This window comes from Mugil cephalus, chromosome 9 (genome assembly GCF_022458985.1).
Source record: "Mugil cephalus isolate CIBA_MC_2020 chromosome 9, CIBA_Mcephalus_1.1, whole genome shotgun sequence".
Lineage (NCBI taxonomy): Eukaryota > Metazoa > Chordata > Actinopteri > Mugiliformes > Mugilidae > Mugil > Mugil cephalus.
The window spans coordinates 16,452,067-16,479,898 of record NC_061778.1 but is presented as its reverse complement, the minus strand read 5'-3'; the positions used below and the strand labels follow the sequence as shown (position 1 = coordinate 16,479,898).

The window sequence follows — 27,832 nt, the reverse complement described above, 5'->3', positions numbered from 1 at the left end:
AAATATCTGACCTTGTGCAAGTGTACCTATAAGGATTGATGCTGGTTTGAAAGCTAAAAAAGGGTAGTAACGCCAAATATTGATGTGACTTACTTTTTTTTTGTTTTTACTCACTTTGCATGTTGTAAAGTAATAAAAACTATTCATTATTTATGTTTTCTGAAAGCTTTCTTAGTTTACAGCATTTTTCCACACCACTTATATTACAAGTTTTGTGTGCTATGTATAATGATCAAATCCAACAAGAAATCCTGTGTTCTTGTAAAAACTAGAGTGGCCTCAACACATGTTCAATTATACGGCTAAAAAAATATACAAATCATACAAAAAAAAGCACAAAAACCAACAAAACAAAAAGATGAAAAAATAAGAAGCACTCCTCTTTGGGATTTTCCTCCCTGACGAGTGACTGCACAAACTCAAATATTCTGTCACATTTGCTGAAGACATACCACGAGACAAATGAGAGGTAAAGGAGACAGTGTGCTGTGGTCGAGTATACAGTTGCATGCTGCAGAGGGAGCCAAGGAGGGGAGAAGCAAAAACTCACCATGGAGTTTTAATGGCAAAACATCCCGCCCCAAAGAGGTAGGGTCTTCATGAGAGGGGGGTGGGGTGAGGGAGGTTGAGGGAGGGTGAAGGGGGTGGGAGTGGGGGTGGGGGGTGGGATACAGAGATAGACGGAAAAACCATTATTAAACTAGCACACTTGAGCAAACACACTTTTCACATTACATAGTTTTTGACATGTCTGTTTAAGTGCACAACACATATGAGGCAGGAAACAGAATGTCCGTGCGCTAAGATGGATTCGAAAACCTGCGGGATGGCTTGATGATTCATCTGCTCAAGCTGCTCTGTAAAGTGTGATACCATATATTTGGCAGATGAAGCATGTCCACAGACTTTGTTTTTTTCTTCCTTCAGACATCTGTTATGTTTTTTTTTTCTTACTTCCTTAACTTTAAAAGAATTGGGTACATGTGCTGAAACATGTAAGTCTGAATCCAACCGTGTTATGCGACACAGAAAAAAAAAAGAAAAAAAAAACGATGGGAAACGGTTTCGACTGTTGAGATTGGGAAAGAGTATGAAGAGTTTATCCAATTTGTATAACAACTGGGGACACCAGTAAAACTAACAGCATTCAGGCATTGTTGAGACAAGGAGTTGTGTGTTTGCATGCAACTTCTTTTTTTAGTGCAAGTGTGTATTTATGGCTGTGCATTGTCTCATGAATGTGCGTGCCTGTTTAGAAGCAGGGGTGTGGGTAAATGTGTATTCACTGTGATTATGTTAACAAGTATGCAGTTTGTGTGTGTCCAAGAGTCATCCAGACTATAGTGTCTTTTTCAGGGTGTATTTCTATCTGTCAGTCTGTGCATGTTTCGAGTGTTTACAAGACATTAGGAGTGGGAGTGTGTTCCTGTGTTTATTCTGCATGTCCAGAGATAGTGACAGAGCTCTGTAAACAGTTTACAGTAAATAAGCCTTTTCCCTACAGCAATAAAGGTCCGATGAGACTGAACTCTGTCCCTGCAAGCCAACCTCCCCCAGTCATGAAAAACAGAATCCCCAGCCAACCAAAGCACTCTGCAGCACTTCTTTATTTTATCGCTTTCGCCGCATCCGCCTGGGCCCTCCCAATGATAGCACACAGTCTCCAATTAGTCTTGGTACATGGATGTGTAGAAAAATGTTCCTCCGGGAGACGGGAAGAAACAATTTGCCCTGGAATGTCTTACTCCTGGAGCGCAAGTTGACAAATGAACACACTGGTTGGTGTAACGGAGGCCCCTGGTAAGCTGCCACTTATCAAAGAGTAACAGAGGGGGGTGGACGGTCTCTGCCGTCCTCCCTCTGCCTGAGCCTACAGAACCTGCTGAGACCCCGTTCTGGGCCTCCAGCAGGGTAAATGGACGGACACCGACGGGAGAGTGATGGATTTAAGGGGAAAGATCTCCATGGGGGTAGCAAAGGCCAAGTAGGTTTCAGAGTTTACAAGATGCCACTTTCGATCCTTCTTCTATAGCTTCTTGCAACTTATAGTTGGTGGAATTTGCTGTCTGTGTGATGAGAATTAATGGCAGTAGGAATAATGCGAGGGAAGTTGTAGAAAGGCAAGGGATTACTGAAAAGATCAGCACACCAACAGCTCAGTCTCAAACAACAGGGTTTGTTGTTTTGCCAAGTGCACACATGTCCAACATAACGGTATGCTTTCTTCTTGGAGAAGAAAGTGGTGACTAACTAATGAACTTCCTTCATGTCACAGTCGTATAACCAGCGCATATAACAAGACAAACTGCGTCAACAGAGGAAACACCTTTTTCTTTGGGAATGCTGTGAGCAGCAACTTCATGGTGGGTATAAAACAGAGATTAGGATGTCCCCAAAAATCCAGTGGCCTAAGACATTTATAATGAACTGTACTTGCAAAACATTACAATTACATCTGGAGAACTTCATTGTTCATTGGCAGGTCCTTTATTTTCTTCCACTTTATGACACCTCATTCTACTACTGCCATCCCCTAATACTAAATGGTTCCTCACAACTTATAACCATTGCCAGCAAAACTAAAAAATGAAATGAGTTCACGTCACAGATCTTTGTTCTGACACTGATACAATTAAAATTGTCACTGGAATCTACAGTACACCACATCGTTTGAGCTGAATTAGACAGTTAGAAATGTTTCCAATGAACAAATGGAGTTACACAGTGGTACTGTGTTGAATGGAAGAGAGCGAGAGATAGTATGAAAGTATGGAAAGTAGGAAAAGTGACAGTGACCAACATCTATTCTCACATACAATTGAGGAAAAGAGAATTGTCTTGAGGCAGACTTGAAAAATGCCAGACCTATCCTTTTGCATTACAAATCAAATGTTAAAATTGCACACTGCTTAGAATACAACAATGGCATGAGGTCATGCAGGGAAAATTGTCCACCATGCTGAGCTGGCAGTAAACAGTTTTGACCTCAGCGCAGACAAGGACTGCCCGGTAACAGTACGCGACTCGCACAGCCTTTTCCAACAGGTTAAGTCGAAAAGAGTCACGCTTAGGTCACCGGCACATTGGCAAACAGAAGTTAAACGTGGGTCAGTGGAGTAAAAGGGGTTTAAGACTGTACATGTGTTTGTTACCGTTGGTGAAAGAAGGAAAAAGAGAGGCAGAGGAAGAGAGGAAGGAGAGGAGGAGGAAAAGAGCGAGAGTAATTGACCTGTGAGGGCGACGACCCCACTCCCAGGGAATAATCGTTCACACATTCATCTCTTAACCCGTTGGCCCTAATAGCAGCTCCGCCTGGGCCATTAAAAAGGGAGGGAAGTGAGGTGATTTGTGCAAATGGTTTAGCCTTGCTTGCCATGTGGTGTTGGGCATTGCATTCTTAAAGCTCCTTTCAGGCTCTGGTATCAGTGAGGCTCTGTAAGACAATGGTCTAGCACTCGGCTGGCTCTTACATACGTATTACTGTAATCTGAGGGCACATCTGTGGCGGGTCAAAGGGTCTCATTTGTTCTTTTGCTGTTGTCTTTCTTGCTACCTCGTCTGCCCTCGATCTGCATTTGCTTGAAAATGTCATCAGCGGGATTTGGTCAAGGGTAGTGTTTTGATTTGCGTGTGACAATCTTTCCATTTGGATTTTCATTTGTCTGTGTTAAAGTCAGACAGTGTGTAGATGGGATAAGTGTGCAACAGTTTGTCTATTTGAAAATCCCAAATTTGACCCTGACGGGCATTTTGACAAGTTAAATCTATCCTCATAGAATTCTAGTGAGCACAAGGACAAGTACAGCCGCCTGTGAATATTTGTCTTAATCTTTTCCGTAGATTAAATTGTGACAGTGACATTTCGCCGACACAAAATCGTTTGAATTTGTGATCTGCGTCTCTGGGATTTAATTCATCCGGATCCAACCCCTTACCAAGTTTGGCTAACAGGAAACGAGAGGCAGGGTCAGAGCTGGCACACCTTGTAGGGGGATTCCCAAAAGACTCTGACGACTAGCCGAAACTTGGCTAGGTTCCTCCACTCCCTGGGCTGGCCTCGTCTGGAGTGGGGGTTATCATGCGGATGCTGAAGCCACATCCAACTCTACCTCCCCACTTGACCAGGGGAGGCACTAAAAATCTAAATTAAGAGAGGGAGGGGGGGGGGTCCGCATGAACTTGTTGATACCTTCTTTGATGTTAAAAAGATGGGGCCTCTGAAGAAATACAGCAGCGTGTCTTGCACATTGGTGGTCTGTGGGCGTAGCAGGGTCTGTGAAGGCATCCCTGCAGTTGGTCGGCTCACACCAAGGGGCTAAAGGCTTCATCAGTGTGCGCATATGTGTGTGTGTGTGTGTCACGGCACAGTGCACACAAAGACAGCTTGGTAGGGAATGTAGGTTAAGCAGCTGGTGTGTTCCTCTGCTGTCCTGCCAACAGGAATCTGCTCATACAGGTGTAAATACAGCTGCCGGATGCTTCTCTCACTCTTTTTTAGACGCACTCGCACACACAGACACAAAAGAGAAAGGGGTCTGGCCGCACAGACAGACAGATGGTGCCTGGGTGCTCCTGTGCAAGTATAGCGTGAAAGCATATGATATCACCCCCCACTCTAGGGGCCAAACCTGCTGCCCCACTCGATACGTGTGTGTCTGTTGGTGCGGTGCGTCGGCACAACCGTGTGCATGCAGGAGCAGGCTGCACAGCTGCATGTCCTGATGCATTAACGCAGACGCCTCCTCTCCACTGGAGGGATGGAATGAAGGAGTACCGAGGCAGCCGACCAGGCTCTGATAACGTCCTACGGAGCCAATACAGCTGTTGGATTGGTTTCACGACCAGAGTGTGTGGAAAAAGTGAAGTATTTGCCCATTTTTGAGCAGATTGGCCATATCTTATATTGGTCAAACTGAAAACACTACTTATCCGTGCTATTTACGCATTGTTTGGCTCAGTGGTTTTATTTGTTGTTATTTTGGAAGCTGCAGTTAAATTCAGCATCCTGACAATATTTAGCGTCACGTAGCATCACTGTATCTAAAAGAGACAGACAAAATCTTAGAAGAACTTCTCTATTTGTGATTTTGAGGATGTATGATTATGTAATCACTAGGAACCCCCCAAAGTGCAGTTTACGCTTCCGCAGAATTAGAGGCCACTCGGGTTATTTTCCATTTCTACTTCCTACATCACTTTCTACTTCTGGCTTCACAGTCAACAATGACGACGGAAACTTTTGCTGAAATTTCTGGACATGAGTTGTACAATTGTTTGTACCTTTGAACCTTCTCAAGTCACACTTTCTTACAAAACAATGAATTTGAAAATTGTGGAGATGAAGCAGAAGCAGAAATACTCAGAAATATGCTACTACCAAGGAAGCGGCTAACTACAGGTCTGAGTGATGAAGCCCATGCAGAAGTGCAAAAAACTTCATCGAGGGGCGGCATCGAGGTTCATCTGGGTTCATCAGGACTTCTCATCTAGGCAGAGAACACTTTGAAAGTCATCATGACATCACCAATTTTTATTATAGCCCAGATGTGTTAACTTTAGTGTTGATGTTTTGATGATGTATAATTAAATTAGTCATTTTTGCACTTAAAATGATTATGATTAATGTTTTACTTGTACTTATTAGTATTTGCTTGCAACAGAATTGACTTAAATGTGACCCATAACTTGTAACAGAACTCTAATTTTTTTTTTAATTAGAGGCATTAATCTCTAAATCATAACTGTATTCAATATATATTATATTATATTTTAATCGGGACAAATGGCATCAAACTGGGAGCTAAGTCACCGTGCTAGCATGCGGCTAGCACCTTGGCTAGCTTGGTAGCCTGACCTACCCTGGTAGCGCAGAGTTGGGTGGGCGGGTTTCAACGTTCAGGCTGCTTTAGCTCCGCCCCCACATGACTGGGTATCCGAGTGTGGGTGGAGTAAAGCACGTCCAACATGGCAGCCACAGGCTCCGCCCACTTCGGGCTTAATTTTCGAGGTTCAGAATCTGACGGGTGACATCACGGGGGGTTTGTCCACAGTATATACAGTCAATGCTACTAAGCAGACCAATCAGAGCTGTGGCGGTATGCGTCACTATGATGATGCCTAGCTATATATCTGGGGAGGTGCATAGGGTTCAGGCCGTCGTCGTAGCTACAGCATCAAATTGAAACAGAAGCATAAACCACACATAAGTGTCACTTATATAATATTGGTCACCTGTTAAAGTGGTTTTAAACCAGCCTGTGTTGTTGTACGTGACCTGGGGCTGTGTAAAGTACAATCAAGACTTTCAGGAGTGGGATTTCACACAACGGTGGCAAATAAAATGACAGAGAAGCCACCGAATCAAGTATGGACCTTTTTAAGCATTGAGGTTTGGATTGTGATAATGCGAGAGGTTTACAGATCCCCTCTGCAAAATCATCAGGGCTGCCCTTATTTGAAGTCTGGATGTTACGTCAGCACTTTCACGTTGAGAGACACAAGTTAGCAAAACAGAACAGAGCTGGAGTGTGGATCACTACAGTTACAACAAGTTGTTGTTGGTTTTGTTAGCATCCAATTCTCAATGAAATTATTTGTAGTAGGTGGCGCATTCAATGCTCTCGAAACTGGGACAATAATCTGACCAACATCCTGCAGTGCGTATGGCACAATTATTTTCAGTTCCTTCAGAGCAAAAAAAAATATCTGCGAAGTTTGACCCTAAATATGTGACGCAATGTTTTCAAAATCAAAAAAAGAGTCTGAGCACAGCTTTATTCGCTGCTTTTTTTTTTCTTTTCTTTTCATGGCAAATAACCCCAGCACGAGATAAAACTTTTCATCTCTATTGAAAATGAGAGCGACAGTCTGGCAGTAAGTCTAAAGAAACATTCTCTGGCATACGACTTCTGCTGAGTTTTACGATTCATTTTAGAACAAAAACAAAAACATAATCACGAACAGAATCAAACGCTGCTGAAGAGAAAAAAGACAACAGGCCCCGTCGTATCTGCAACACACAGATTAACACACAGAGAGAAAAAGAAAACTGACAAGCTCTCATTAAATCAAACCCACCCCTGATTCCGTATGACGATAAATATTACAACTGCGAAACCAAATGCAAACCAGGACTACCAGAGCATCATCATAAACACACCAACACGGGACACCACAGTGCCCCACATGCGATAATCAGTTTTACAAAGCAAATGAACTTTGCAGGTTATCTTAATGAGCTGAAAAATGCCCTGACGCTGTGTATGTTGACCACAGGTTCAGGTCCCTATTTTTGGTCCTCAAGGCTCACTTATCAAATATCACGGGGACATAAATCCCTCGGCGTCTGTTTGAATCATTATAGCATTTCCCATTCAAACAGGGCATGAAAATTACATTTAAATTAAAATATTAAAATCCGCCTGTATTTGTCGAGCCACCTGTACTGTATGTAAATGCACGTAGCACAGCCTGTAGTTGTTGATGTCCTTAAAACTACAAAATTTCAATGCATGGCAAAGATCCAGGTGAAAAAAAAAAGGCAAAGGTGCACGAGAGCAGAGCTGTCTTCCTTTCACAACTAAACCGGTTTTGATAGTGACAGGGCTACACCGCCTTTAATATGGCCCGAACGTAATTCAAAATCGCTGGCAGGCTTATGTTTCTTTTTCTTGCGCTGCTGGATGTGTTTTGTCTGACTTCCAAACAGCCCACAGAATGCATTCGCCTGTATGCTATGCTTCATTACCCTATGCAAAAAAACATGGTGGCCTGAGACAAAGGAAGTCCATGAGGATCAGCTGGATGTGTGAGAGGAAAAGCTTTGGCCTACACAGAGCTACTGCTGACACAATACCGGCTTTTTACAACGTGATTAATGGGAAGTGACAGCAAATTGCAGACTGAAGTTAAAGATGTAATCCAACATGATTTAAATTTTCCTTGTCCCCGGCCAAATTGTAAATTTAGCAGAGGTTGTGAAGTTGCCAATAATCCTTTTACACTCTACCCTTCTGGAGACAATATATTTTAAAGGTTTCAGTTGTGTGCCTTCCATCGCATTTTCAGCTAGAAAGTGTTTTCTATATGAACCGAGTAACCAAATAAGAGAAGCGTTTACACGACCAGCGCATATTTTCCAATTTTACATCCACGTTACCAAGCGGTGTCCAAATCCACCTGCTCTGAAGCATCTCAGACTTAGAGAATATTATTTTGCGTTTCTTATTAAATATAATAAAGCAGTCATCCTCTTTTTGTTTTAAGCAGCTTATAAGACTATTTACAACCCGATATAACAGCACTGCACAGAGAGATAATGACATTTGTGGAAAAAACACCCTGTAGCTGGTGTGTAAAAATGACGATGGATGACAGAAAAAATAACACATTTATTGGAATTTATTCTGCCGTTATTTGAATCCTTCTCTACTCTCCACAACAATGAGAGCACGGGATGTGAATCTGAAAAAAAAAAAGTCCGAGAGGAAGGCCGAAAATAGACATAGATGAGTTTTGACCGCATTTATGAAGCGTTTTAAAGTAACCAGTGAATGATTTCTACATCTGTGCAAACAGTCAAAGCTGTACCACACCAGATTGTTTTATTTTTTTTTCTCCGATGGTCTCATGATCAACTCTTAAAAATGCCACATGCGCTTAAAACTACACTGCGGCGTGTCCTGACTGTGTGCGTTGGTTGTAAACGGTAAACAAAAGTGACTGTCTACAACTAAAGGAAGATGACAGTTATGGATTCTGTAATAATGAGGTAATGGGATCATTTGATACTGTAGCTGTATAACACATGTGCGTAATAAACTGGAGATCCCGTGGAGAATGGTTGCGTGTGTGAGTGTGTGTGTGCGCGCGTGTGTTTATGGTACCTACCCGGTGCGTTTGGTGATGGTGCCCAGGGTCATGGGCTGTTTGATCTGGGCCAGGGGCAGCACTACGGTGAGGCTGGGCAGCGGGGTGAGCCGCGGGTTCCCCATGTTGTTATTGGTGAAGTTGTTGTACGAATCCTGGCTGGTCAGTTTGGCTGAAAGACACACGGATGCGCGGGGTTACTAAAAATGAGTGGTCCCTGGACAGCAAGGTCAGAATATGCTAATCTAGAGCCTTCCCAGGTAATGGTTAGCAAAAAAACTTGGACTGGAAATGCTGGTACAAAATACATGATTCATTGTTTTTCATTCAACGTTCGCAGAAGATGCCAATTCCTCACACTGTTTACTCAGAGGTAAATTGAAAGTGCAATCTGACATTTCCAAAACCTGCACCTTTCTGTGTCTCGTTTGAGAGTTTTGTTTTGTTTTTTAAAAGTGAATCACCACCTCCGCCCCCCCCCCCCCGGCTCACTCGCTCTCAGTCCCTCGCACACACAAACACACAACGCTGGGTTCAAGGCCTCCTGTGGAATGACTGGAAATAACCAACTCAAGATGCTACAATACAAAGGCTCTGCTCCTAGTGCCTGGCAGTCTGTTAATCAAGGCCAATCAACAGTCCCTGCACACTGGCGCAACACACACACACACACACACACACACACACACAGAGCACGCACGCACATGGGCAAACACAAAAACACACCCGCAAAAGACAGATGATCCAGAGAATCACATCTCGTCTCACATACGCCACGTAACTCCAGCCAAACACAATCAGGCCATGTCAAAGGGCTTCTTAAAGGCCTAATGACCTTAACCAGCTACATCAGGGAGGAGGGGGGCTGCTAGTTCACTTTCTACTTAACTTCCTATTTAACTCCAACCTACTAGGAGCACTTTTTGATGTACAAGTTAATTTCCGGCAGGAACAGCAGGGAATGCAGTTGTTTGAATGTAGAATGTGAACAACTTTTTTCTCTTTTAAAAGGACGATCCTTTGGCAAAATTTAGCAAAGATGTAGATTTACGTGTCAGCCACATCTCACGGTCGTCTCTCTGGTGCCGTGTGCGGTGGCAGAGAGGCGAGTTCTGTAGCTTTTTTATTTTTTATTTATTCGTTTACTAAAACTTTAAATTCACCGCTAAATGATAAAATAAAAACTCCTTAGCCACGTCGGATTCTGGTGTTCTTCCAGTGCGGGGACATGCTTTTGTTTGCTGCGGGGCCACTTTCTGACCCGGAAAATCAACCGGAACTCTTTCAAATTTAAAACTTCACTAAAAATCCACCCAAAACAAGAAAATACACTTAGCTTTATATGCCCAGCTTTATCTGAACATTGTTTTTGTTTTTTTTTATTACTGCAGAAAACACAATTCCATCTGCTTCTATCGCTGGGGGCGGAGGTTAAAATCTCAAGGAAGCTTACCCCTAAACCTGGACAAATAAAACCAAACTACCTGCATGACTACCAGTAGAGACAAGATGTTTTTAATATTATTATTATTAGTAGTAGTAGTAGTAGCGGTAGTACAATGATTAAAAGACACAATCACATATAAACAGTTACACAGAACCATTAAATCATAAGGGTTTAGAAATGTGGATTATAAAACAAATATGTTTGTAATCCCATCACAATGGCGACAACAAAAACAGTGTATCCTGCTGATTCAATGGGCAGCCCAAGGAAAATTCCAAGTTCAAGGGCTTTCAAAAGAAATAAAGAGCAAACCTGTGGGTGCACCACAATACGCTCTCTGAATGTTTTCCTTGTCCCATTTGTTGCCTTAATAGATGAGTGACAGCCATGTAACATAAAGGAATGAAAAGGAGTGGGGGGGGGACGCGCAGACAAAGAAAACAAGGCGGACATCAAAGGTTACAATAAAGGTAGAGGAGGAGAGTGCCTTGTCATTATTTGGAAGGAGCGATCAAGAGGAGGCTGTATGCGAGCGGAAAGGAACCGCTGAGTGTTTTGGTCCAGTCTTTTAGATCATTAACGTGTAGCTCTGAGTTTCATTAGCCTTGCCAAAGCTCTGCTTTGTGGTCCTCCAAAGGCCGGTCTTTTAGACCTCCGCGGACCAACAAAGCTGCGTGACCTTTGCAACGGGGAGAGGAGACCATTACACAAACCTAACCTGTCCTTCATTTCCCCCTGCTCCTGCTCTCGGTCAGACTCACGGAGGCCTGTACCAGGCCCTGCTTTTCAAAGCCCCTCCGCATTTCAAAAGTGCTACACCCCCGGAGCACGGGGGCAAGCCAGCTTTTGTGCTGAGGGTTTTGGGGGGGGGGGAGGGGGCAGATGAGAAAAAAAGAAAAAAAAAAAAAAAAAAAGAATTTGTACAGGAAGCAGCCTGAAAAGCCATAATGGTGCTTGAGCTAAGAGGAGAGCGGCGAGTGAGGACTGGGGTGGGTGGGGGGGGGGGGGGGGGGGTGGGGGTGTCAATGAATTTAACATCCTCATCTAAAACTGACGTTTCACTTTTGCTCCGCCGCGCTATTGGTCGCCGGCCGCCCCCCATCGCAAAAATACATTCGCGCAACAGGTGTGTGAGGCGGCGGGGTGACGATCGCAGTTGAGCAAACCGTCACGCCGCGCTGTCACTCAGGCCCGAGGGGTCCCGGGAACTGTCACAGGCCCCCAGACGGCGAAGACAAGTTAGTGAAGAACGTGTTGGAGATCACGCACCGGCAGAAGATGATACTCGAAAAGGACGGCGGAGAGGCAGAGCGCGAGGGCGCGTCAGTGTGTGTGCGTGTGTGTGTGTGTGAGTGGGTACGCGGCGGTGGGCTGCAGACAGAACGGGGAAAAATATGGGGACAGGGGAGGACATTCGTCAAGATAATGTTTAGCTTCTGCAAATTCATGCCGTCACAACTCATGCTGCGCACTTCAATTTGTGTCATTCTCTCATGTTGGTTAGCACGAAAGCCATACATTACTGTAAAGTTTTCTGCCTCTGTGTTCTTTGGAAGGGAATTCATGATTTTTGAGGCTCTGAAGAGACGCGGGTGTCGTCTTTTTCTTTTCGCCCTGTCAAATAAATCTTTAAGCGAAATGAAATATGGCGTCGGGATGATTAAGCTCTAAGCAGCAGATGCGTGTTTAATTGTGTGTAATATGCGCAGCTTTCTGCCGGGATTAGTTAAAAAATACATACGGCACCGAATATACGCGAACCTTTTCCGTGCGGTAAATTGACGGCAAAAATAAGAGGCGAGCCTTAATGAAACTATCTCGGCGGGTTCGAATGCGCCGGGGGGGGGGGGGTCGCGCGACCGAGTCGCTAACCTGCACCACCAAGTTTATTTAAAAGTCTGCAACAGGCACACATGCTGTTGCTCTTCGGATTTATTTGGTTGTAATCCGTCTTGCAGGAAGGATTGCATTGAAGGATGTCTGGTTTTGTTAAAGGCTTGACAGTGCAATCGTGTGAAACAGGCACTTCTTTGCTGTTATTTTCATAGACAGAGTGGCGGAGTAGACATATGCAAACAAATGATTAAGGGTGTGTCTACATCCACCTATGGTAAACAGAGGGATTGGAAGTCAGGCCCGTGCACGTGTCCGTGATTTCATAAAAAACATGCGAGAAATTCATAATGCGGAATTATGTGCGCGGGAAAGGCGCGCATGCCTGTTTTAACTTGCACGTATTAGAACAGATGTGGAGTTTTGAATTTTTAGATTTACATTCGGGTTGCGACAGAATCGGCCACTGGCAGGACGGATTAAAGGAGAAAGCAAAACCAACAGGATCGGTTTGAATGTTAAAGGGCTTTCTTGGAAAAGCAGGTGTTATTCTTTCTGCCGTCAAAACAGAGGTACCCCCACTACCAGGGCTCGAGACCGCTGAGAGAAAAAAGCCGATATATCTGAGTCTTGCTCACAATAAATATAAAAGGGAAAAGACATCTGTGCAAAAGAGGAACTCGTGGAGGGAGAGGGCTGATCAAGGTAACTACAAAGAAAGAGGGAGAAAGAAAGCAAAGCAGACAGGCGTCTGGCAGACAGACAGCTCTAGACGGAGGCCATGATTTGATTAATGACCGGGGCGTGATGTACCCAAGCACTGATACATGACATCTCCATGGAAAGAAGATCCATCAATGCAAATCCAGGTCCGACGCCGTCGTCCAGAGGAAAGCTCAGACCCTGCCAAAAAAAAGTCACACCAACACCTGACCCTTGCCTTTCTTTCTCCCCTAATCCAACTATCCACCCAGCTCTCCCTGTCTCAACAGCATTTGCATTCCCTTCTCGCATTAGGCCCGTCTCTCTAACCTTCGCACTCTTTCTCTCTCCTCAGCCTCCCCGGTGTCACGCTATCTCATGTTTCTCTCCCCTCTTTTAATACCCAATTTGCATCCAATACAAGCAGGCGGCTTCCACGAGGAGCCAATGTGCGAAAGGGACAAGCTCCGAAGACTGCGTATGCCCACGCAAACACTGTGTCTTATTTGAATTGCGCCAGAGGATATTTCAGGACAAGGGGAGGGGGGTAAAAAAAAAAAAAAAAAAGTTGGACTGGAAAGGAACTGGGCTGCGGAGTGTTAGGAGGCAGCACGTTGGGCAGGTGACATGTTGAGTGATGCTCTGGGAATTGGGAAGAGAGAAAAGACCTTGGACCTGAGGATCGTGCAGCAGCTGTGGAATGGTATTTTTTGGATAAAAGCAGATTTTTATTTTTTTATTATTAGCCAAGAAGACACACACATATATATATATATCTCAATGTAAGTCGTTGCAGAGCGTAATAAAAACGTTGGGTCTGTCCCGTTGGGGTGCACAATCCACGCCACGTCACTTTGATCACAGATTACGAACAGCCGCGAACAAACCGTTGGTCGGGTCAGGCGAGGCAGCTCTCAGCTCAAGGTTTTACAAACAGAAAATGCCAACAAAAACATGCATGCTCAAACTGGATTTCTGCCTAATCCCGCGTGGCGTTAAAAAACGGCCGAGTCCGAAGGCGCAAAAACCCTCTCACAATGGGATGAATTTTCTAGTCGTGTCACACGTAGAAGTCCATACAATTCTCGAGATGAAAAATTACTCATCGCAACAATGCGCGGCTTTGTCACTCGCACAATTTATAACCTGTTGATGGTTTAGTGAGTGACAGGCCGGCTTTAATATAACACACTTACACCCTTTTTCTTTGCCCCGGTCGCCTATATTTGGGAAATTAGTTCATGCCGGCTGCTTGGTGGCATACCACTACCACACCACTGTCGTAGCTGTCTCTTTAATGCCCTGGGTGTTTTAGGTCATCCCTTTATTTAGGCAAATCAATGAGCAGGCATGCTTTATGGAAATGCTGGTTTTTTACATGATTTTTGCATCAGTATGAGGTACCTCAATGTGTCAAGTATTTGATTTGTGGAGTCGGACAAGCTGATTGATTGTCTTTTATTATGTGCACATATGTATGTAGAGTTCAGTTTTATTATTATTATTTATCCACCTGCGCAGCTCGCTTTACAAGAGAGCAAATATAAATCCACTTCTGATTTTTCGCACACAGTCGGCTCACGGGTTTCTTTATTCCCGTCGAGCGAGATTGAAATTGTATTGGAGGTCGGACGGACTCGGGGGAAGGCAACGCGAGTGACCCCAACACTCACCGAGCCCATTCATTAAGCTCCAAAGATAAACAGAATTCCAAACACAAAACCGGTTTTAACATCCATCACTGACCCACAGGGAAAACCTGAGAACACTTCTGTTTCAGTGATATCATTACTCTTTAGCCCGCCACCCGTTCTCCGGCAGCCCTGCCGCTGCGAGCGCCGTCTGCGCTGATTCTGATTACCGAGCGTTTATACGAAGAACACGTGTGCCCGAATGCGGAGAGACAGAGCCAGAAATAGATCGGAACTATTTTTATTGAAACTGATGAGATGAAAGTTTACCGCAAGAAAAAATAAACCGTTGGAATATTTAAGGAGAGGCTGAAAATATCTAAATCTTCTTTAATTTTTGTTTTATTTTTGGCTGTTTTGTTTTTAAATGCTTATATACATAATATATAATATAGATTTTGCTGGTAAGTGTTAAAATATATATATAGTTATTTGTCATTTTATGAGTTTTTTTTAATCTTGTCTGCAAAATAGTAATACTGGTAGTATTATTTTTTTTTTTAAATAAAATCACATATAATATTATGAAATATTTATTTATTAATAATTATTATTCTGTTGTTTTTGTTGTTTTACTGCCTGATTTAAATTGAGAAATTTTCTTAAAATTAAATAATTTTTTGAATATTTTTTTTTGGGGCAATATTTAATATTTCATTAATGAATTAACAAAATCTGTATTTATTTTGATTCCCAATAGTGGCAAATCAGTATCAGTCCACAGACCAAGTTTCCCAGACATGCTAAAGGAGGGAGGGATTAAAGCAGGAGAGAGGAAGCAGAACGGAGGGAGGGAGGGGGGAGGAAGGCGAGGGGCGGGGGGGCAGCCCCTCGGAGCAGGAGGAGAAAGCTGCTCTACCATCCCAGTTCCCCAAAGTATCATTATTAAAACACTCACTTCCACAGAAGGAGGAAAGAGAGGGAGAAAGAAGAAAACAGAAGGGAGGAGAAGAAAGACAAGAGGAGCGGACTGAGGGGAGGGCTAAAAAGGGTCGAACACAAAGGGGAGGAAAAAAGAAAGGAGTGGAGATCCTTCACTGGACAGAGTAAAAACAAATTAAAAGAGCCCTTATAAAACACAGATGCTGCAAAGAAAATAAACTTCACAAGATTTACTGTTTTGCAAAAGAAATCGCAAGACTGGTGGAAAAGTCATCAGGGCTCCTTTTTTTTTTGTTTCTCGTCCCCCCCTTTCCATTTTTTTTTTTTTTCTGTCTCTCTCTCTCTCAGGTAGTAACGTTGCAGCCGAGGGATCTATCCGCCCGGTTCCCCCCCCCTTCCGCACCACCCAACACTCTTTCTGCCTCTCTTCTCTTTGTACGGCAATCTCGCTTGTCTTCTATTTTCAGTCAGAGTTAAGAGTCGAGGTCAGGCCGGCCTGTGTGAAAATGGCTTCCTGCCCGGTCTCCCACTCCCAGACCGCAAGCTAACGGGGAGCTTTTATTAACAGCCCCTATTTGGGAACATTTCTTGAGCGTTTTGTATTTTTTTTTATTGACGTTTCTCATGCCGGGGAGCTTAGGAAAACAGACGCTCCGTAACGGCTACGAAAATAAAAGGGAAAAAAAAAAAAAAAAAAATCAGGAACCAGGAAATAAGTGCCCGTTTTTTAATCATAAATCTGGAGGGTTAACGAAAGTTAAAAGAAAGCGAGGTGCTTGGCGGGTAACGCGCCGCGCGCGGCGAGCGAAGCCCCGACCGCGTCGTAACGAAGAGGAAAAGAGCAGCGGGCGGGAAGGAAAAGAGAGCAGCAATACAGAAGCAGAAACATGTCTGCATCAGACACGCATGCACATTTCTAACAGACACCAATCGGGCGAACGCACACACACAAACATGAAAAAAAAAAAAAAAAAAACGCACACACACACACACACACACACACACACGCTTGCACAAACAGCACCCTGAAATCAGATACACGAGTTTACAGCATGTCAGTATTTACAAGGCTTCATCAGACAGGACTGAGTCGCCAGCAAGAAGAGCAGGGAGGGGGTCAGACAGCTCCGCTGGATCAGATGACACCCACACTCCAACCATATGTGTTTGTGTACAAGTGTGTAGCCGCCTGTGTGTGTGTGTGTGTGTGTGCGTGTGTGTGCGCGTTGCCATCATCTGATTTGGGTCAAGGAGCTGGTACCTCACAGCAAAAAGAGGGACGGGTTATGGGCAATGATTGGATGTTTGGGAAAGCAGGAGAGGGTTTTTCGGGGGTTTGGGGTGTAGTGGGGTGGGGGCGGTGGAGTGGGGTGCAGTGGGTGGGGGTGGAGGGGGTTGATGAATGTGCACATATACGGCGCGCAGACTTACAAAGCAATTTAGAGGAGGGAGCAGGAGAGGGAGAGAGGCGGCGAGCTGGAGAAAGACGGGATGCATGAGCTGGATGTCTGCTGCTCTTCTGAACTTAAATGTCAGCGTGTAATAATGAGGTTGCCTGAGAGATGAGTCATATTTCAGCAAAAAAAAAGGGTTGATTACAAAATTTCTATTTGTCTTTATAATATGGAACAACTTAATTTGGTGACTACAACTTGAAGACCATGCAGAGTGGAATAACTATTATTATTTTTCTTTATTCATTTATTCACAATATAGGTCAAATATTTTATAAAACTCTAAATAATATTTCCCAACAGTACATATATATATATGTGTGTGTGTGTTCATTATTCTGTTTATTCTGAGGTGGATTTATCTGAAACGTTTGATATTTAACAATTTTAACAATAGCCTCAGGGCCATCTCACTCTCAATATAAGTTAAGTCCCCAATTTTAAGTCGTCATTTCATCCATGACACCGTTTTAATTAAGCAAATCACACAAACATTTTTTTTTTAATCTTTTGTGTTTCTTTCTCAGTTAGAATTTGCCATCACGTGTGACCAAAACATCCGTGTGCTTGAAGCTGAAGGAGAAGAAGCCAGCCTCCACAGCCAGAGAGGAGATTGGCTGCATCCGTCGCTCCGTCTGGCTCTTAATGCCTCTCCTTTTATAACCCCGTGGTTCGAAGGAGAGGAAACAATAAGGGAGACAGAGAAGAGATAATGAGACGTCTGCGCCGCCGCCGCTGCCGCTGCCACGGCCGCCCCGCGCTGCCCTCGTGAGCGAGCGGATGAAAATCATCAAGTCAAAATAAAACGTCCGGTTTGCGATTTATTTTCTGCAGAGGCCGGTCGAACCCTTTTCTCGACCGGGGCCGACGTCGCGTCGCTTCGTCACAGCTGCCCCCGTCCTCTACTGTAGTGAAGAATGTGCTCAAAAAGATACATCTGATCAGGTTTCTCCTCTTTAAAAACATAAAGGCTGATTGATTGACTTCAGCTATGTTCGACTGTGACAGAAGCTCTTGTTTGAAAAAGCTGGTAACAACCGCCGGGCCACTTTGATCTGGACTTAACCGGAGTTTTGACAGGCCAGTCTAAATAAACACAGCGTCAAAAACACTTAGACCTGATACGAGAAGAACCGATTTAAGTGCAAGGGAATAAAAGATTTCTTTTCATGTTCGTACACATTTTCTGTAAAGAAAAGAAAATAATAATAAAATGTCAGATGACCTAATATTACTAGTTTAAATGATTTGCTTGATTCACTGATTTTATTTCATATCTAATGTCCTGAAAGCAACAGCTCGACATGAATATATATTGTTGGAGTGATATTTCAGAGGCACACCAGTCACTCAGGTCATGACAGGGATTTTTGCAAAAACTTGAGAAACTAATTTGACTCCGAGCAAGGAGCTATCTGCTCTCGGGTCTAAGTGTTCGTTTCATACATAATAAACTCTGGACTAAAAATAGATCAGTGCGGGCGCTGCAGAGAATGTATAAATGATGGGGATGTTTAAATTATATTGAGTATACTGTGTAAACTGCAACTAATCAGGCTCCATAAACTGGCAACAGATCCATTGTGCCATATAAGACAAACACTTCACTAAAGGCTTTAAGATTCAAGCTACAAAAAAAAAGAGAGAAAAAAAATCTAGCACCGAAATGAGAGAAAATCCAAGTATGAAAAAGATTCACATGCTGCTGCACAACAAAAGCAGGATGTAAAACCTATTGATTCTCTGACAATGGACGGCTTTGGCTTTTCAGAAGCGTGCACTTTTCACATGGTAGGCAATAAGCTGGAAGCCACAAGTGCCGCCTGTGTGTAATAGCAAGCCAGCTTTATTTCTTTATCTCTACCTTACAATTTTGCAAATCAAATAATGATGAGTGCAGCGGCAAGCACCCGGTGATAAGAGGGTTTAGCGGTCGTGCAGATTGAGTTATTAGGGTTCGCATAAAAAGGACAGAGGTCTCTGGCGGAGCCCGAACGCCGGCCAAGATACATATTCCTCACACTGTGTATTTTTGGTCGCTTTAAAAGCCTTAAAAGTACAGGGGAAGGCTAATTTTCAGGGTAAACAGCTTGTTCGATTGCTGTGTGGTTTTGCGCTGAGCTCTCAGTTTATTGACTCAAGCCGAGCTGGGCTCTGGCTCCTCCGCCGACCACAGGCAGAAGCCTGCCGACGGAACAACACGAGTCCTGAGCACTGGTTTACCTTCAACGCTACACAACTGTTAAATCTAATGTCCTGAGAAACGCACACAGCCTAATCCTCCAGAATACACGGCAGGTTGAGGGGGGAAAAAAAAACAAACAAAAAAAAAAACGTGCTATTAAAAGAACATCTGCTGCTTTTAGGAACCAATTTGGCATTTTCTATTTCCTCCTCAAGAGCCGTTTGCAAGTTAAATCATCGAGATATATATAAAGTAGGATTTAAATGTGGTGCTGGATTCTATTTTTTCCATTTAAACACTGGAATTGCAACAAGAAATGCTGCTCGAGGCTTAAAAAGCAAAACCGAATTCGCGTGAAAACGTTCAAAACAAAAAGGGGTCTCCGTTCGTTTGCGCTCAGCGAAACGAAATTCGAAATAGGAGAAAAGAATATGTGGCAAAGACAAAAGAGAAAAAAGGTCTGTGCATTCACCGATGTTCAGACATAAAACAAAAACACACACACACACACACTCCGGAGGAGGGTTGCAAGTTGTTTTAGCTGGAGGAAGTGACCATTCATAAAAAAAAAAAAAAAAAAAAAAAAAAAAAAAAAAATGCCAGAGAAATTACCCCACTCTTTCTCTGTTGTTAGATTTGTATCAAGGCAAAACCCTTGCAGCAACAACTCAAGCTTTACAAGTCCTTTCCTCTCCGTCTGTCTCTGGAGTGCGGCCTGGCTGCTCTGCTCCTCCCTCTGCGAGCTGCTGGCAATCTTGACCACACAGCGCCACACAGAGGACGACTGCGGTACTGGAGCAGAAAGGGGAGCCGCTGCGTGGAAGCCCAGGACATCAGGGCATTTTTACTTCGACAATACATATGTAGTTTTCTTCTTGGACAAGTTTACTTCTGAGATTCCTTGGTATAAGACAGGAAGCCACGCTATTGTCACCGTCCTTTAAGTGTGGAGTGAGTGTTACCGTGTGTACAATTGTGTTGCTGTGAGTGTATTAGCAAGAGAGAATGGACATGGGCCTTCTGAGGGAGTCCTGTTGTTAGTGGGGGTCTTTGGATCATATGGGTTGAGGGGAGGGGGCTCTGTGAGGTCCAAAAGTTTCCCAGCTGGACACTGTCTCCTCACAAGATGGTCAATGTTATTTACTACCCTTGTCAGTGGTTTTAATGTTGTGGCAGATCGGTGTACGTGACTTACATGTTACATGCCTGGTCAGAGCTTGGCATGTCGTGGCTAAGTGACGATCAGTGGTGTGAAAGGCACCAAAACACTTACGGGCAGAAGTCGTAAAATGATCTAAAGAAGTTGAAAAGGAGGATCCACACGCGGACCAGCGGTAGCTTCACGAACGATAGTTAGCTCAGTTTCAGACCGATCCCCGATCCAGGTCAGGCAGCTCATCAGGACGACTGAAATCTGCTCAAGTAATCCTCTGGTTCACGCAGTTTACACATTTTTGAAATTAAGACGGCGACTTGCTCTGGTAAACCCATCCATAATCCGGGAACGCACCGGTTGGAACGTTCTGCATTATTCTGTCCGTCCTCTGCAAATGTTTAACTTACAGTAACTATACTGTCAAAAACAGGGTCAGCGCGGGGCCGCGTACATACGTGTCACACGCCAGCAGCTATGAGGTAATGCTTCCTTGGCATCGGCTCCTGCCGAGCGTTTGTGTTTTCACCACGGGACGATGACTGACAAAAGGGAGTGCTAGGGGAGGGGGGCGAGGCGAGATAAAACAAAAGTCCAAACCCAAATAAGCAAGCCGTCAGCCTCTAATAGCAGAAAGGAAGTGTCCCTTTATCAACAAGTGAATTAACAGTTTCCCGTCACACCTTGTTTTTTGCCTCCCTCTCTCCCTCTGAACCGGTGCCAAGGCCCAGATGGCCCCGCGATCGGACCACCAGGGCTTCTGCTCGGTGAGGAAACAAATCTGTTGCACTGACTAATAACCCCGTGTTGATGTTCTACGGTCGGGATGTGTATTACCAGCGCTCCGTGTACACACAAAGAGGCATCCGTGCATGTTAAAAAAAAAAGTCATAACTGTCATGAAACTTCTGCAGAAACATTTAACCGTATTTCATGTTTAAAGTAGAACTCCTGTCAGTAAACAACCACCTCGTCCCCCGCCCTACCGCCGCTCGGAGGGCAAAGTAACGGCGGAATAACGAGCGGTATGAACGCAGACTGAACAGCAAATTAAAGGTGGTTTTTTAGATTATTATGATCGAGTTGGTTTTGGAGAGCGCGCGGCCTCTCTGCGCTGCACCCTGCTGTATTATAAAGCGCCGGGGCGGGATCTGAAAAACATCTGAATAATAAAAACGTCTGCAACGGGGCCCCGCCGTACGCCGGGTATAGTCTCAATAACCTCTGCCCTGCGCGGAGCATCTGCACGTACTAATCTAGACTTGAATGAGCTGGGCCGCAGACAAACCGCGCGCTGCAGCGTGGGATGCTCGCATTATGGGTCGCCACCTCAAATGACAATACATTGATCACACGGAGGAAAGGCTTTGGGGAAACGGGAGGGGAGGTTGGGGGGGGATATGTACTGTATACTGGAACATAAATAGCTATTTCAGATTTTAACAGTGACAAGAGGACGGCCAATTGCAGCCTCTATTTTTAGGCGCGCCGGCCGCCTGGGCTGGCAGCTTTGAGGAGGATGTGTACTTTTCTACAGTTCCTTCCCAAAAATCAACGCTGTCCTCGCTGGCGACAATCACAGAGCAGCTGTTGTGGCTAAGGTGGCCTGGCCCCCGGCTTCGCCTCACCCCGCCGCTCCCTGCCAGCCTTAGAAAACCGCCTTCGCTGCCCAAAATTCACACCCGGCTTCGCGAAAAACAGGCGGAAGGCAGACACAAAAGCGCATGTGACTCAATGTGTTTGCATCCGGCGAGAAAAAAACTGCGCAAATTACAGAGTTTTTTTATCAATGCTGGTGGCAGCGGCGGGTGGAGGTGGCGGGGGGGGGGCTGGATTTCTAAATTTACATGCGGCAGGATGCCTCGGAGCCAATTTATCTTCAAAATAACAAGACGCACGGAGACCTGCGCGACCTTAAGGCCGCAGCGATGTCCCTGGTGAACTGATAATGACCCACTGCGATGTGCACTGTTTTGGTGCCTTTGCGCCATATAAATGCAGGCTTGCTCTTCAAGGTGAAGATTAACTTGTTTTTGTGCAAAGTCTCGTCTGACAAGTGTAATTTATCACCGGGTGTGCACGCAGAAGCCATAAAAAAAAAAAAAAAAAAAAAAATGCACGATATTGTGTTTAAAGTTGCACGGGACTCCGACGCTATGACAGTGACATTGTTTGTCGTACAAAAACGGGCAGTTTGTGAAAGTTATGACAAATGAAGCACAATGTGTATTTGATTACTGCTGCTTTGGATTTTTAAAACACAAGCCAAAAGAACATCATATTAATTGTAGAATTCATACATCAGTTAAATACAGTTTTCACTGTACAAAGTGAAGTTTTAAATCCTTAAATTTCCAGGCAAATGTTTCCTTAACGTGTTAATCTAATGTTTTTGGAATGGGCTAATTTGTTTTTTACTGTTTGAAAATGTAAAACTGTAAAACTTAACATTTTAATTCTATTGTGTTAAATGTTGAGTAACTGAAAAGTTGAGATGCGTTACGTAACACACGGGCCTGGGAGTCAGAGCAGCGGTTGTCGCTAGGTGGAAAGTTGGTCTGAAACCACTCTGTCAGGACTTGATAACACAAATATCAGCGTGACCCATCGAACTGCTTTTTATCTGAGTTCATGCGATGATGCGACAGAAAAGCAACAGTGAAGTTGTCATGTGCTCTTAGTCATCTGCCCATCTGCCAATAATAACAATAGCGTGTTGAGGTTGTTTCTTTTACTTTAATACTTACACAGAACACACATGTATGTGTTTGTCCTGGAAAACCTGTTATTTAACTTAACCAAACAATAGAAACGCATTTAATGAGCACATTTCATATTCATTCATTGTTAAGTTTAAGTTCAATATTCATTTGCTGTGCGACAAGTGTTTCCATGAGAACAAGCCAGGAAGTCTGATTTTAGTACGGTCAGGTGCATTCAGAAACACATCTGGTGCGATCAAACGCGCGCACACCAACGCACACACAGCGTCTGACTGTTCAAAACGAATGAAGCGGGTCCCTGTTAGTGAAATTAAAATTAATAAGTCACCCAAATTTAAAGAAGGCTATAAGATTACAAGCGCGGGATAGTTCACACAGTAACTCCCAGAAAGTGTGTTACTGTCCGTATGGAATGGATTAACACCTTGATAAAAAGTGGTGTGAAACGTGAATTCAATTTCCTGTGGACGTTTATGTACGCTGTAAAATATTTCCAGTTACCAAAACCTTCAATTTTCTCCGAATTTGGATTCTGACCTGCTCCTTTGTACGCGCTTAACCACAAAAAATGCTGTAGATATTTTATCTGCCTCAAATATGCGCGCGCGTGCGCACACACACGCATACACACAGTAAGGTATCACTGTGAGGACTAATTGTTGACAGGTGGCCCTAATGCTCTCCTTTGAAACAAAAGTGTGATTTACGACCATTCTCCCCGAGACCCCAGCTTTCAGCGCTGCTACTACAAACTTATCTTTCTCTCCCCGTGTCTGTTGTTGCCCCCTCCTTTATTCCCCCCCCGCTCTATCTCTCCTTCATTTTTCTCAATTGCACCTCATTACTTTGCTCCCTCACTTTCACCTCCTACCCGACTTTGATGTTTGTGTCCCTCTCCGTCTCTCATCGCGGCGGAGCGGTGACTTTCCCAACTCAGACATCCTTTTAATGTTTGATGGCCTATTTTTCACAGTGTGGAGGAATGTGTGTATTTTGGTGTAGGGGTTACGGAGGGGTCTGGGTCTAGACGAGGAAGGAGAGAGGAAGCAAGGGCGCCAACTTTCTGTGTGTGCGCGTGCGCGCGTTCGTGTGTCTGCAGTTTGGGGTGCAGTGTGCGAGCACCGGGGCGAGCAGATAACAACCAGACTTGACCCCTTGTCCGAGTCACTTCTGTCACCGATTTGTGTCCATGAGAAAAAAAGAAAAAAGATATTCAATACATTACATTACATCAATACATTATTACACCTGTTGATTTAACGCAGGGGTCTTCAACGCTTTTCAGGCCAAGACTGATGGAGATGAAGTTGCATTCAGTATTATCCCTCTACTAAAATGTGTTGGATTCATGTTAATGTGTAATTAGAGAAAAAATGTAAATTTGTGGGAAAGAATTTTAAAAAAGTATATAAAAAATGTCTAATCAACCAAATATTTTGCAACTCCCCTGCAGTACCTCCGCAGACCCCCTAGGGGTCGCGGACCCCTCTTGAAGACCTATGATTTAAAGAAACAGGTAATTTACTATGCTATACAAAGCAATTGGTCAAAAAGCTGGGATTATGAGACCATAACTTAACATGTTTCTTAAATTTCTATTATTAAGTATTAATTTGTAATACTTGGAAGAACTGCAATGTTTTTTGTAGATACAAAAATAAATAAATAAATAAAAATAAGTAAAAACTAAACCAGAGATGCTAAGCTATGGCTAGCCTTAGCTACAGATCATTTCCGTCATTTTCAAACCTGTGTTCCGTCACTGGAAAAACACAAACTGAATTTGTTGTACTCCATAAATAAGTAGCAACAATAATCTGACAATTAAGTACACAGTAGGGGTTGAACAACTTCAAATTTTTTGAAGTCGACTAAAGCGTGGCGAAAGTCGAGTCGATGATGTCAACTATAAAAACACCGTAATCTATATTCTTGACCTGAACACACATTTCAGCGTCCCACACAAAGGAATCCACCAAGACTTTTCTGCAAGTTTACTGAAGCTTCAACACAAACTAGTGTCGGCCGTAGACCACGCCAACACCATAAACACCGTCACTCTGACACTGTCTAATAACAGACTCTTGCTCTACGACCGCAGCATCGATGTCAACTAATAGAACACAACTGAACATAAACACGAGTGCTGCAGATATGTTTAGCCTGTTAGTCGCCACCCTCAATAGCAATAGCAAGTACTTCACAGTGTGTTTTAATGTGTAATATGTTAAAGACAGGATATATATCTATATATATAAAAACAAAAAGGCGGTATATAGACAAAGTCTTTCCTGTTTATAGCGGCCAAAGGTCTAATAATTTTAGACAATGAATTTCACCAGCAAATATTGATTTGCAGCCTCCTTCTCTCTGTTACTACAGGGCGTTTGGTGAAGTTGTCAGCTGACTGATGTCCAGAGGACTTGGACCGTTCCTCTGCTAGCATTAGCCGATGTCTTTTCAGATGTATTGCAGTAGCACATTTGTTGCATTTCAGCACTTATTTACATATTCTGCATGTCACAGTAGAATGGTCTTCATCTTAAGTGAAGTATTCCCACGCACAGTGCCCTGCTAAAAGTGAGCTAACCTAGCTAGACTGTCACCAGCAAAGCACAGGACCTAATTTTATCTATCCCCTTTTAAAGCATATCACTCATAAACCAGACTTGAAACTTTTATACTCTGTAATTTTTACTGTCTACCATTTGGGGAAATGCAGACATTATAATTAAATATGGAACTGATTAAAATCCGGCTTGAAGAGAACCTACCCGGAAGATACCGTATATGAATTTATTTTGAAAAGGAGCCCTAACCCTAAAGACCCAAATTAAACAAAGTCGTAAATTTACAACTGCAAAATACACGTGATGGAACATCGTGATAAAACACATCAAAGTAATGGATTAGCTGCTTGTGCATAACACCATGATGCCTCAAACTAGCTCCTTTGTCTTAAGCTGTTAAAAGTATCTTGAGCGGTTAAACAGTTATTTTACCAGCAGGCTAAGAGAAACGATCCGGTGAAATCAGAACGTAAAAAAATGTAAACACATTCTTCGATATTGTGCAAAATTACCTTCTGATCATTTCAGCCATTGGATTCTCTGAAGTGTTTATCAAGTCTTTGGCCTAGTCCTGGCTGCAGTGCACCTATCAAAGCCCAGGGATATTCCTGGAATCCCATGACTAATGAGAACTGTGATATTTTACTCTGTGTAACACCTCTGGGGTCAAACAGTGCAGTGGACGCAAAGTGTGTGTTTATCTGTGTGTATCTTTGCCAGCTAGGTACACACAGACTGTGAGCGTCCTCCAATAGTGTTTGACAAACAAGGGAGACAAGGTTGTGGCAGATAGAGGCGAGTCCCTGGAAAACAGCTACCGACAAGACCGGTCACTGGAAACACACGCATACTCATACACATACAAAGGCTGAAGTACCTCTTAATACCGTGTAATCATATGACTTCTTAAAAACTGACAGAGCTCATTGTTGTGGTATTACAGCAAATTCACTGGAAAGTTCTTGCAGATGAAGTGAATGTTGCGCTTACAGTCATCACGTGGACACGAGCACACTCTGAAATGAATGCTGGTGGATATACTGGATGTTCAGATACAATGCGTGTGCGATTAAATCAGCAGCAAGTTGTGTTAATAATAACAGCTGATCGATTGCTCAGTCAGTGAAAATGAGTCAGAATTTTGATTAAAGCCAGTTATAAAGAAAACTTCAAACGCTTTCTAATTCCTCTAACTCCAGAACCACATTTTTTTCTCTTCAGTTGTACCGCATGCATATTATGAGGCGAATTATTTAATCTTTAAGTGGGCACAAATAAATAAAAATAAATTAACAATAATGGATTGGGTCACAGGACAAACTACAACTGTTTTATACCAAACACATGCTCGGTTTTGGCATGAATACACATCTCCTTCTATTTCTGATTATGAGTATTGAACTCTATTATGAATTCATTTAGAATTGGAATTCTTAAACTGTGTTTCTGTATTTTCTTATAATGACCCTGTGAGTTTGATCTCGTATGAATTCTTCCACTCATTAAGTGCTTGCTAAGATGCTAACCAGGATACATATATATAATCAAAAACATCGATCAGTCCCTCACTTTCCCTCCCTCCCAGCTCCTCACCGTGCAACGGAGAGCCCGAAGGGCTGCTGGACAGGCCAGGTATGGGGCTACAGCGGCCTCCGACGCCTCCTCCTCCACCCAGGATGCAGCTGCTTCCTACTAAACCTCCTCCTCCAGCTCCTCCTCCCAGTGCGGCCGCCCTGTTCAGCTCCTGTTCAATTTCCTCTAGGCCGGCGCTCTTCTGAAAGCGAGACATCCGATTGACCACCCGCGGGGACATGTGTGTGCGGGCGCAGGGTGCACCGCCATAGGGATTGATGGGAAATACGTGGGTGGTGCCACGGAGGGTGCTGATGGCCACCCAGCGACTGTCCTGGCTGAAACACATGTCCTGGACCTGGACAGAGGCAGAATAGATAGAGAGCAGAGGGTAAAGAGGGTACGGTGAAGACAGTGGAAAGGGATAATAGTTAAACACCATGAATGTTGTAAGGTCTGTTCACACCTTGTATTAAGATCTGATCTGGATGATCAGATCACGTAAAAGACAGGTGTGAACATCCCCCGGATGTATTTGAGAGATCTGATCTCTGACCACATTTGGAAGTGGGCTGGGTCGTATGCATCCGCACATTAAAGTTTAAGGCCTATACTCAACAGGGCCTCGTTAATACCCAGATGACATTGGGGTTTATTTGTAAACAAAGCGCGAAACCGGGATCAAATCTGAAGACGCATCTTAATGCCAGGTCTGAACACGCGTATCTAAAGCTGGTCACCTGTGATCGAAT

At 43.8% G+C, this 27,832-nt stretch overlaps 1 protein-coding gene across 3 annotated transcripts in view; it reads right to left on the bottom strand.

Moving 5' to 3' along the window:
* Window positions 1-27,832, bottom strand: part of bcas3 (BCAS3 microtubule associated cell migration factor) — a 282,772-nt gene that overhangs the window by 198,149 nt on the left and 56,791 nt on the right. For 2 of the 3 annotated variants that reach the window (XM_047593530.1, XM_047593528.1), the window contains exons 15-17: window positions 27,102-27,438; window positions 8,890-9,040; window positions 551-595 (exon numbers count right to left, since the gene is read on the bottom strand). In XM_047593530.1, the coding sequence (XP_047449486.1) occupies window positions 551-595; window positions 8,890-9,040; window positions 27,102-27,438 (533 nt within the window). The remainder of the gene's footprint in view (window positions 1-550; window positions 596-8,889; window positions 9,041-27,101; window positions 27,439-27,832) is intronic. The other variant, XM_047593529.1, reaches the window with a different exon arrangement.